Source organism: Nicotiana tabacum, chromosome 18 (assembly GCF_000715075.1).
Source record: "Nicotiana tabacum cultivar K326 chromosome 18, ASM71507v2, whole genome shotgun sequence".
NCBI classification, from domain to species: Eukaryota; Viridiplantae; Streptophyta; class Magnoliopsida; order Solanales; family Solanaceae; genus Nicotiana; species Nicotiana tabacum.
In genome coordinates this window covers 152,923,308-152,935,197 of record NC_134097.1, presented here as the reverse complement: position 1 = coordinate 152,935,197, position 11,890 = coordinate 152,923,308, and the positions used below count along the sequence as shown (strand labels likewise).

At 32.4% G+C, this 11,890-nt stretch overlaps 1 protein-coding gene, 1 long non-coding RNA gene and 1 other non-coding gene across 3 annotated transcripts; 1 reads left to right on the top strand and 2 right to left on the bottom strand.

The window, feature by feature from the left end:
- Window positions 1-257: 257 nt before the first annotated feature.
- On the top strand, window positions 258-1,472 carry LOC142172769 (uncharacterized). Its single transcript, XM_075236448.1, has 2 exons — window positions 258-465; window positions 538-1,472. Exons 1-2 carry the CDS (start codon window positions 258-260, stop codon window positions 975-977), a joined length of 648 nt encoding a protein of 215 aa, XP_075092549.1. The 3' UTR covers window positions 978-1,472.
- Window positions 1,473-6,471: 4,999 nt separating this feature from the next.
- LOC107812611 (uncharacterized) lies at window positions 6,472-7,462 on the bottom strand. Its single transcript, XR_001654151.2, has 2 exons — window positions 7,365-7,462; window positions 6,472-6,740 (listed from the first exon to the last, which is right to left on the bottom strand). It is a non-coding gene; the product is annotated as an uncharacterized LOC107812611 (long non-coding RNA).
- Window positions 7,463-11,703: 4,241 nt separating this feature from the next.
- LOC142173080 (U6 spliceosomal RNA) lies at window positions 11,704-11,810 on the bottom strand. The gene has a single exon (XR_012702510.1). It is a non-coding gene; the product is annotated as a U6 spliceosomal RNA (small nuclear RNA).
- Between the last annotated feature and the right edge of the window lie 80 nt (window positions 11,811-11,890).

Here is an 11,890-nt window from a genome sequence, read left to right as displayed (position 1 = left end):
CGATGATGACTGCCAACGCATCGACAAGTCGAACTTCGGCGTTGGCACCGGCAGAGAAACCTGGAAAATTTTCCGGGATGGATTTCAAGCGCTGGCAGCAAAAGATGTTCTTCTACTTGACTACGTTATGTCTACAGAAGTTCATCAAGGAAGATATTCCTGATCTTCCAGATGAAACTCCAGAGAATGATAGCTTTCTCGTGATTGAAGCGTGGAAGCATTCTGACTTCTTGTGCAGGAATTATATTCTTAGTGGGATGGAGGATAATCTGTATAATGTATACAGTGGCGTGGAGACGTCAAAAGAATTGTGGAATGCACTTGAAAAGAAGTACAAAACTGAAGATGCCGGGATGAAGAAATTCGTCGCCGCAAAATTTTTGGACTACAAAATGGTAGATAGCAAGTCTGTTATTACCCAAGTCCAGGAATTGCAAGTGATTATTCATGATCTACTTGCTGAAGGTATGTTTCAAATAAATACTGATATTGAAAGTAAATTTTTTAGTAATTTTACTAACGGAATTTTCATTGAAGGTCTTGTCATCAATGAAGCATTCCAAGTAGCAGCAATAATTGAGAAGTTGCCTCCATTGTGGAAGGACTTCAAAAATTATTTGAAACACAAACGAAAGGAGATGTCCCTTGAAGATCTCATTGTTCGATTGAGAATCGAAGAGGACAATAAAGCTGCTGAGAGAAGAGGCCGTGGAAATTCAACAATAATGGGAGCAAATATTGTTGAAGATAACAAAAAGAGAAAGAAGGCTTCTGGTCCGAAATACAACCCAAGCAAGAAGCGGTTCAGTGGAAACTGCTACAACTGTGGGAAAACCGGACACAAATCTACGGAGTGTCGTGCTCGGAAGAAAGACAAGCAAAGGGGTCAAGCAAACATGGTAGAAAAGCATGATGATGTTGATGACTTGTGCGTCATGCTTTCTGAATGCAACCTGGTAGGAAACCCAAAGGAGTGATGGATTGATTCTGGAGCCACTCGCCATGTTTGTGCTGTGAGGGAAGCATTTTCTACATATGCTTCTGCTGGACCCGAAGAGACGCTCTCTATGGGAAATGCTGCTACAACAAAAATTGAAGGATACGGTAAGATATTTCTCAAGATGACTTCTGGCAAGGTCATGACTTTGAACAACGTCCTTCATGTTCCCGAGATTAGGAAGAACTTAGTCTCTACTGGACTTCTTGTAAAGCACGGTTTCAAGTGCGTTTTTGTATCTGACAAGGTAGTGATTAGTAAGAATGAAATGTTTGTAGGAAAAGGTTACCTTACTGAGGGCCTTTTCAAGCTGAATGTAATAGTTGTTGAAACTAATAATAAAACTTCAGCTTCTTCTTACTTACTTGAGTCAAATGATTTATGGCATGTACGTTTAGGTCATGTCAATTATAAAACCTTGCGAAAAATGATAAACTTGGAAGTATTGCCTAAGTTTGAATGCGAAAAATCAAAATGTCAAATATATGTGGAATCTAAGTATGTTAAACATCATTATAAGTCGGTTGAAAGGAACTCAAATCCTTTAGACTTAATTCACACAGATATTTGTGACATGAAGTCAATACCATCTCGCGGTGGAAAGAAGTATTTCATAACTTTTATTGACGATAGTACTCAATATTGCTATGTTTACTTACTTAATAGTAAAGATGAAGCAATAGACGCATTCAAGCAATACAAAAATGAAGTTGAAACGCAACTTAACAAGAAAATCAAAATGATAAAAAGTGATAGGGGTGGTGAATATGAATCTCCTTTTGAATAAATATGTTTAGAATATGGAATTATTCATCAAACAATAGCCCCTTACACGGCCCAATCCAATGGGATTGCGGAAAGAAAGAATCGTTCATTAAAGGAGATGAAGAACGCATTGTTGATAAGTTCTGGTTTGCCACAGAACTTGTGGGGGGAAGCCGTTCTTACGGCCAACCGAATACTAAATCGAGTACCCCATAGTAAAACACAATCCATTCCATTTGAAAAATGGAAAGGAAGGAAACCCAACGTGAATTATTTTAAAGTGTGGGTGTGTTTGGCAAAGGTGCAAGTTCCTAAACCCAAAAGGGTAAAAATAGGACCGAAACCAGTTGATTGTGTTTTCATAGGATATGCAACTAATAGTAAAGCATATCAATTTCTGGTTCATAAATCAGAAAATCCCGACATTCATAATAATACGGTTATAGAATCAGATAATACTGAGTTATTTGAAAATATATATCCGTATAAAAAGGAATGTGAGTCGATTGGTGAAGGATCTAAACGACCTCGGGAAGAAACAAAAGAAAGTACATTTAATCAGGGGGATCCAAGACGTAGTAAACGTCAAAGAACGTCTACTTCGTTTGGACCAGATTTTGTGACTTTCTTATTGGAAAATGAGCCTCGAACATTTAAAGAAGCTATGTCTTCTTCGGAATCATTGTTCTGGAAAGAGGCAGTCAATAGTGAAATAGAATCCATATTGAACAACCATACATGGGAATTGGTTGATCTTCCTCCTGGAAATAAACCTTTGGGTTCTAAATGGATTTTTAAGAGAAAAATGAAAGATGATGGCACTATTGATAAATTTAAGGCAAGACTTGTTGTCAAAGGGTATAGACAACGAGAAGGTCTTGACTACTTTGATACATACTCCCCAGTTACAAGGATTACGTCCATACGGATGTTAGTAGCATTAGCTGCAGTGTATGGTCTTGAAATTCATCAAATGGATATTAAAACGGCCTTCTTAAATGGAGAGTTGGAGGAAGAAATTTACATGGAACAGCCTGAAGGGTTTGTGATTCCAGGTAAAGAAAATAAGGTATGTAGACTTGTTAAGTCCCTTTACGGACTAAAACAAGCACCCAAACAATGGCAAGCGAAATTTGACCAAACAATGTTGTCAAATGGTTTTAAGATAAATGAATGTGATAAATGTGTGTACATTAAAAATGTTCCAAATCACATAGTCATTGTTTGCCTATATGTGGATGATATGCTAATAATGAGTAATAACATTGCCAACATAAATGTTACTAAGTGTATGCTAACTAGCAAGTTTGATATGAAGAACTTGGGAATTGCGGATTTAATTCTGGGGATTAAGATCCAAAAGACTGCTCAAGGTCTGGCATTGTCACAATCTCATTATATTAAGACAGTACTTGAAAAATTCAAGCACTTGGGCTTTAAAGTTGCAAAGACTCCAATTGACGCAAATCTTGCACTAGCAAAGAATAAAGGCCAAAGCATATCACAATTGGATTATGCTCGTGTGTTGGGATGCTTAATGTACATCATGAATTGTACACGACCAGATATAGCTTGTGCTATATGTAAACTAAGTCGATACATGAGCAATCCAGGCCAATCTCATTGGATAGCAATGAAACGAGTTTTGGGATACTTAGAACATACCCAAAACTTTGATTTGCACTACAATACATATCCTACGGTGATTGAAGGATATTGTGATGCAAATTGGATCACCGGTTCAGCTAATTCGAAGTTCACAAGTGGATATGTATTCACTATTGGTGGAGGAGCGGTATCTTGGAAGTCGTCCAAACAAACATGTATTGCCTGCTCTACAATGGAGGCTGAGTTCATAGCCTTAGATAAAGCGGGTGAAGAAGCTGAATGGCTCCGGAATTTCTTGGAAGACATTTCATTTTTGGCCCAAACTGTTGGCACCACTATGCATACACTGTTATAGCCAAGCGACAATTGGAAGGGCTGGGAGCGTTATGTATAACGGTAAATCTCGTCATATACGATGAAGACATAAAACCGTTAGGCAACTTCTCTCTAGAGGAATTATCACGATTGACTATGTAAAGTCAAGTGATAATGTGTCGGATCCACTTACAAAAGGCCTAACTAGAGAGGTAGTTGAGAAATCATCGATGGGAATAGGACTATGGCCGAGAACAAGTCATTGTGGCGGTAACTCTACCTAGAAGACTGGAGATTTCAAGATCTAGGTTCAAGGAGATCAAACAAAGTCATTAATGACGGTTCAACATTGTCAACAAAATTTTTTTTAGTCCATTCTCGTGATGAGACAATGTTCAGTACCAAGGATAAAACATTAAGGCTTTTTAATGATTTCTAAATTTGATACATGGTATATCAAATAGTGTATCTACGGGATGACACATTTAGGAATCACCTATGTAAGTATGAAGTGTTAGCCGCTTCAAGGAGAATTTTGCAAGGCCAATTCTCTACGCACTTATGAAACCAGGCAGTGTTCATGGCTGAAATGAACGCAACAATGAGAACCAAAGACGGTTAAGGGATTGATTGTGTGACTTATGGTTGTCTAGGTATACACTAAAGTTCGACGGTTCAAAGATATCAAATCTACCGATTGACCGAGTATATCCGACATAAGTTCACTACGGAAAGTTCAAAGGGAAACCTACTTATCCAGATGCAATTAATTCTTGCTTGCAAATCACACAAGTTTTTCATGCATACTTCCATGATATAGCCATTCCCCATTCATGTGGGGGATTGTTGAGTTTTTGTTTAAGATGAAATAGTCTTAAAATTAGAGTGAATGGGAAATGGGATTTGTATTCGTATTTGGTCAAATGATCGATCGATCGATTAATTGTTTGGACCAAATTTATTTGTTAATAGTGAATATTAACGTGATATAATCCGTGTTTGTAACAGATATTTTCCAATCCATGTATTGTGTTGCAAAACTAAGCAATAAGAAGCCTAGTGCACCTCCCACAATGGTGCAAGTGCTTCTCCCACAAAGCAAGTGTACATTCTACCATGTAAGTGCTTCCTCCATGATAGCATAGTGCTTGTTGCACCATGGAGGGGGCAGATTTCTCTCAAATAACTGCTATAAATAGAGCATAAGTTGGAGAGAAAGAAGAACACATCGGAAAAAACACTCGAAACACTCTGTATAGACTTAATATATACTCTGTATACACTTAATATACACTCTGCATACACTGGATATACACTCTGCATATACTGGATATACACTCTGCATATACTGGATATACACTCTGTATACACTGCGTATACACTGGAAAAACGAATTGCAATCTGATATTCTCTTCAGTAAGAATTCAACATTGGCTATACTTTGCATTCCTTCCTCTCAGAATTTCCATTCGACTTCTGAGTTGTCCTCCTTATTCTGCATTGTTTTTAACTACAAACAAAGCATCCATAAGTGTGATTTGCTGCCGAACTTTGTGTTCGCTGAAACACTGGGGTTTGAAGTACCGCTACACCAGTGTGTAATTCGTTCTATCCTGGGAGGAAATAATCTATAACCCTGAGTACTAGGAGGGGATTAAATTCCTTAAGGAAACACTGTGAATTAAGTGGGCTCGAATTAATTTCTGTTTTTTATTTAAATTTACGTTTATAAGCTAACGTTCTAATTTCCAGAATCATTATTTACAAGTACAGAGGAACAACAGTTATTTCCACAAAAAAGACTTTCTTGGTCATACTTTAAAGGATTATTTTTTCCGATTTTTTCATTTTTAAGATTTTAAGGTTAAAAGTTTAAAATATGTGAAAAATAGAAACGCGTTGCAGACTCTTTGGCTACTTATTCAGGCAGAGGTAAAGCCAACATTTCAAATTTACGGGGTTGGGATTTTAATTCTTTTAACTTGTTGAATTCTAAATTAAATTAATAGTACTCCCTTCATGCCAATTTATGTGATGCAGTTCGACACCATCCTATTTCAAGGTTGACATGTAATGTTTTGATTTTTTAAGTTGAATACAAGATTTAGACCAAAGTACACACTACAACATTTTGCATATGTAGCTACAAAATACATTGTAGCTAAATATAAAAATTTCCATAGCTAAACACTATAGCCAGAATATTTTTTATCGTAGCATCTGTAGCAAAATGTAGCATAGCTAAAAGTTAGCTACAAACTTTATATGATCCGTGGCTAAGGACTAATACTTATTGCTACGAATATTTTTTGCGTTGTAGCTATATTGATAACACTTTTTTGCGACGAAATATATACTCATAGCAAATAATCTTAATCTTTTGTCACGGCAAATAAACCATATAGCAATCTTTATATTTTGCCACAAAGTGTTTTACTGTGGCAAAAGACTTAATTTGTTTGCCACGAAAATTCAAATCTTGTGGCCATTTTTATATTTTAGTTTCGTGGGAATAGCAATATTTTCAGTTACAATTTCAAAAATTCATAGCTATGAATTGAAGTATTTGCCACAAATATTTAGGTAGCTAGCTAAATATTTCTTCTTTTGCTACGAAAATGAGAATGTATAATCATATTTTTATTACGTGATAATTATATATATATTCAGCCACGAATTCAAACTTTTATTGCCACAAATTAAAGAATTTGCTACAAGAATAAACTTTTATTGCCACAAATTAAAGAATTTGCTACAAGAATAACTAGTTACAATAATTTTCATAATAGCTAAAATTCTAAATATTTTAGATTCCAAAATAAATTCAAAGTTACACATAAGATTTTAATAAAGTAGCTACGAATAAAAAGGATTTACATTCCATAATATGTTTCAAGTTACATATAGTTGTAAATTTCAAAGCATTCACAATGCACAATTTTTCTACAACACCATCTTGCTTGAGACACCTTTTCTTCTTTCACTCCTCCTCGGATCTTCAAATTCACCTTATCTTGGTCTTTAATTTCTCATTGCTCTAACTCCACCAATCTACCTGTCAAAAAAAATTATTTTTAACACCACGAGGCAAAAATAACTGATCATATATGTTTAACAGATACAACTGAATTGAAACTTTAACACAAAGATATAAGTCCAGTTAGTAAAAACATTAAAAGAATAATTTCAAACAGACAATAAACATGTCTTGATAAATATTTTACAAGAATTTCTAACAGATAACAACATGAAAAAATACAAAGCAACAAAAGAAGTAAAAAAGAAAATTTTGAACACTTTTTAAACAACTTAAATTATCTTCATCCCAAAAGGGCAGTCCGCTGTACCAAACTTCAGCTATGAGCGGGTTTAGGGAAGGGCCGGACCATAAGGGTTTATCTACGCAGTCTTAAACTACATTTCTGCAAGAGGTTGTTTTCACGACTCGAACCCGTGACCTTCTGATCACATGAAGGCAACTTTACCGGTTACGCCGTTAAATTATCTTCATCCCAATTTTGTAATATTGTTTTTCTGTTCAAGTTCTCAATCACTAATCAAAAATAAGATACAATATCTATCAAATTGCTGGAATATTCCACAAAATTATACCCAAAAATCCAAGTGAAGTAGGTATAAAAAGATTTACAAGCCCTAAAATATAGAGATATGAGCTTACCTCTTCTGCCTGAGAATAGACAAGTGATTGGGTTTTCTCTCGCTCTTCTTTGTTATTATCGGTCTCCTTAGTTTAGCCGTGGTTAAAGAATAAAATAGAAAAAGATTTTGCTTTGGGCTTTGTCGTTTCTTTACTTCTTGTTATATAGATTTTTGCTTTCTTTTAATTTTTAATAAGACACGGAATGCATTAAATGCAAAAAGTGTAAGTGCTAACAAATATAAGTAATACTAAAAAACTAAACCAAAAGGAATAATATTATAAATACTTAATTTATAATAAGTAACATAGAAACAATAAACTATTTAAATAAAATGAAGGTACCTTTTTCTTTACGGCTTCTTTCGTACTATATGATATTATTAGTTTGTTGTATGCTCCTATTTCACTTATATTAATTTTAAAATATATTAGTGCTTAATTAGATTTATGATAGTAATTATTAAGTTATCAAAATAGCATTAGAATAATTATGCATATTCAAACTGAATACAATTAGTGATCAATGTAAATAAATACAAGCACAAAGTTAATATTTATTTAAATTATATTAGAAAATCACAAGTAATACTTTGTTTAGTATGAATTATGATATACTAATTAATTTTTTAATAAACTCCTTTATCAACCATATTAAATTATCAGTGTTTTGATAGAACCTAATAATATTAAAATTATTTAAGTTTATAAAATATCGAATAATAGTCGTAAAAGAGACATGACCCCTTCTTGTATATGAATTATATTAAATTCTTAATTCTTTGATTCGGTGTATAATAAATAATTTATTGTACAATATAATTGGTATACGATTATATTTGTTTAAATTCGATGTTATAATTAGGCATGCACACAATAATGGTATATAGTTTCATTATTTTGTAATTATGATTAAAACTTATAGGTAAGACTTGTTTAATAATAATTATAAAATAAGAGTTTTTTATCGACTTAGATTTCAACCATATTAAACTCTTAATTCTTAGTCTAATTAGATATAAGAAAATTAAACACTTATAAACTATCTATATTATGAAAATCTTACGATTACAGCTCTTATGACTCATAAATTAAAACATGAAAGGTATGAGGTATATCCATAACTAAGTATATTAAAACATACTTATTACAAGAAAAATTAAATTATAAATAAAAACCTTTTATGTATTTACTTTCATGAAATCTGACAAAGAAAATAAATATTTTTGTTGAAAACTTGTATTCACCCAATTGACTAAGAAAGATAATAAATATATTTTGATACATATATCATTCAAGACTCATAATACGAATATCTCATTTTTATTTTAGTTTGTTTATTTATTCATTTGCTTCAAAGTTACTTTAAATTTACTTAGTTGGATGAATTCACTTGTGCAATATTTTTATTACATAGGAGGTTTAAATATTTATAGAAAAATAGGAATAACATCATTACATGTAAGAGTTTCGACAGATAAACCTATTATGCAAAATACACAAAAATTCTAGTCTTATAAATAATAATTTGTATTAATTTTTTATTTAAGAGTTTCAAGAGATACATATTTTAAAAAATATTTATTAATTTCTAATCAATGACATGAATAAAGATTTTCAACAAAAATATTTCTTCTCTTTTCAAAATATCATAAAAATAAGTACATAAAAAAATATTTACCATTGCAATTTATCATTATATTTTAAGAAATTAATTACAGATATACATCATAGAGGGTGTAAGTATAGAATTCAATAATATATGGGATACAACAACAACAACCCAGTATAATCCCACTTAGTGGGGTCTGGGGAGGGTAGTGTGTACGCAGACCTAAACCCTACCCTAGGGTAGAGAGGCTGTTTCCAAAATAGACCCCGGCATCCTTCCCTCCAAGAACTTCCCACCTTTGCTCTTGGGGAGACTCGAACTCACAACCTCTCGGTTGGAAGTGGGGGTTGCTTACCATCGGAGCAACCCCTCTTGTCATAATATATGGGATATAAGTTTAAATTTAAAATACAACAAATGTATCTGAAACTGATTAATACTATAGGAGTATTTTGTGTAATAACCGGAAAAATTAATATGAATAATAGTGTTTTCAGCAGAAATTTCTATTTCTATTTTCTTTTTCCTATTAGTTAGCAAAAAAACCAACGAAATTTTTTGTTTTTTATTACAAAGACATTGCTATTTTACTATATTTTTTTTCATTATAGTTTTATACTGTTTAGATTCAATTTTAAGACAGAAGATTATTTTTCATCCATTTTAATCTTTGTTAATTTCAATTTTAGGATTGAAGATATTTTTCGCATTTTAATTTTTGGTATTTTAAAATTTAATTAATGTTTTAATTTATATATATATATATAGACACACACACAATCTTATTTGTCTATGAAATTAATTTTTCATAACCGAATATTTCTAGACCAAGTCTTGTCATGAATTTCATACTCGAAGCAAAAATATTCATCTTTAAAATATTTTAACCTTACAATGGTGACCTCAAATGTGCGATAATATAATTATAGTTAACTATAAAATTTTATTGATATTTTGAATCAATCACTATTCATTTTTTTCTTGATAAAAACTTGTAACTATTAAGCCAACTATTTGGCATTTCTTTCTAACTTGAAGGAAAATTATCCATTAACTACCGGATTGTGTTTCAATTAATTTAATAGTTGTAAAATATTATTATTGCTACAATAAGTTTCAATTCGTGGTAAAACTTTTAAATAGCTATGAATTTTTGTCATAGTGATAAATCTGTGGTTTATCTCATTTATGACAAATAATTGTTAAGCAAATATAGCAACAGTATATTTAGAACTTAAAGCTAAATTATTTATTCAGATACAATATTTTATTTTAAATAATTTATTGTGATTAAAAATTAGTTTTGCTACAGTAAGTTTTAGCATGTTGCAAAACTAATGATTAGCTATGAAATTTTATCATATAAAAAAATCTGTTGCTATATCATGTCTTCATGTCAAATAATCGTAGCTTTTAAATCAACTATTGCCATGATATTTTATAACTAGAAGCAAAAATATTTATTTTAGTTACAATAATTTGTTTCGAAAAATTTATTGTAGCTAAAAGATTATTGTTGCTACAATAACTTTTAATGCGTGGCAAGAACTTATGATTAGTTGCGAAATTATATCATAGCAATAAATTTATAGCTATTTAGGTAAATTAGCAACCATAGCAAAAAGAAGGAATTAGCTTTGTCAATTTAATTTTGTGGCTAAGAAATTATACAAATTTGTAAAAAGCCACGCAACTCTAATTTTTGTGGCTATTGTTAGGTACTAGCCACAGAATTTAGATTTGTAGCTGAGATTTCGTAGCTATAAATGCATTATGTTGTAGTGACAATAAGTTTGACGGTAACCTAAACCCTAGTTCCACTTTTGCAATTTCAGTGGCGGAGGCAAAATTTCTGCTAAGGGGGTTCAAAAAAGTGACAAGTGAGAACTGAACCAACAACCTAACAAAGATTTTGAACCCCCTTGACCATTAAGTTATACTTTCCGGCAATATCAAAGGGATTAAACTTGATAAAAACTTGATTTTACCTTATATGTACCGTATAATTTTCCGGCAACTGCATGCATGGACCGCTACTATATCTAATACCCTCATGTTCAATGAACTATATACCTACCAAACCAAACTGCTAGCTCATAGGTAATTTGGTAAATTGTCCTTATATACATAGTCTAGCCTTTTTCCAACCAATTAGAAATAAATAGATGCACATGTTAAATGACTTACTGCATACCCTTTTATATGTGGTTAATTTTTTTTTAATATATTGACAGATTTGCTAATATCAGTTTTCAATCACTCACACACACTCTCCTCTTTCACACACACCAGACAAAAGGAATTTGGGAGAAGCTGATCTACATGTCCTCGATGTTAACACCAAAATTACTAGCACTAATCTTTAAAAATAACTTTTCCAAATGATTTTCACGAAAAATGATTTTCATCGTACGCTCAAAGTAGTATAGTGAAATTTTCCTTGTCATCACAAAAGGATGTGGTGCAGTGAATGAAAATTATCTTCCCTTAACTAAAGGTCTCGGGTTCGAGCCCTGGGTATGAAAAAGTTTTGGTAGGGAGCGCTTCCCCCTAAATGAGGCCTTACGCGGCGCGAATCTAAATATAGTCGGATTCCAATATGGATATCGGATATCAAACAGAAAACCAAGAAAAAAAGGGTTTCCTGGTCCTTCAGCTCCTTAAGCTAGATTATCCACTTTTTCTTTTCTATAACTACTCCTTGCAATCGATTAATTTGAGATTTGAAGACACAAGTTACTTCTTAAAAGAAAATTGGAGTATTTCTCGATTTATATGTGTCATCCTTGCACATGGACCATGTTAATTAATTTTTTTGTATTGTTCCAGTTTTATCGAATTATCCAAAGGGACTAGACACAAATTACATATATCTACACGTTTATCATCTGGAATAATCTGTAACCCTAGTTTCCATGCAACAGCTAGGGCTACA

Bases quoted from the DNA above. Each gene is read 5' to 3' on its own strand.
- LOC142172769 (XM_075236448.1), top strand. From the start codon at position 258: ATGGAGGATAATCTGTATAATGTATACAGTGGCGTGGAGACGTCAAAA. The intron at 466-537 runs GTATGTTTCAAA...TTTTCATTGAAG, and splicing joins TCATGATCTACTTGCTGAAG to GTCTTGTCATCAATGAAGCA.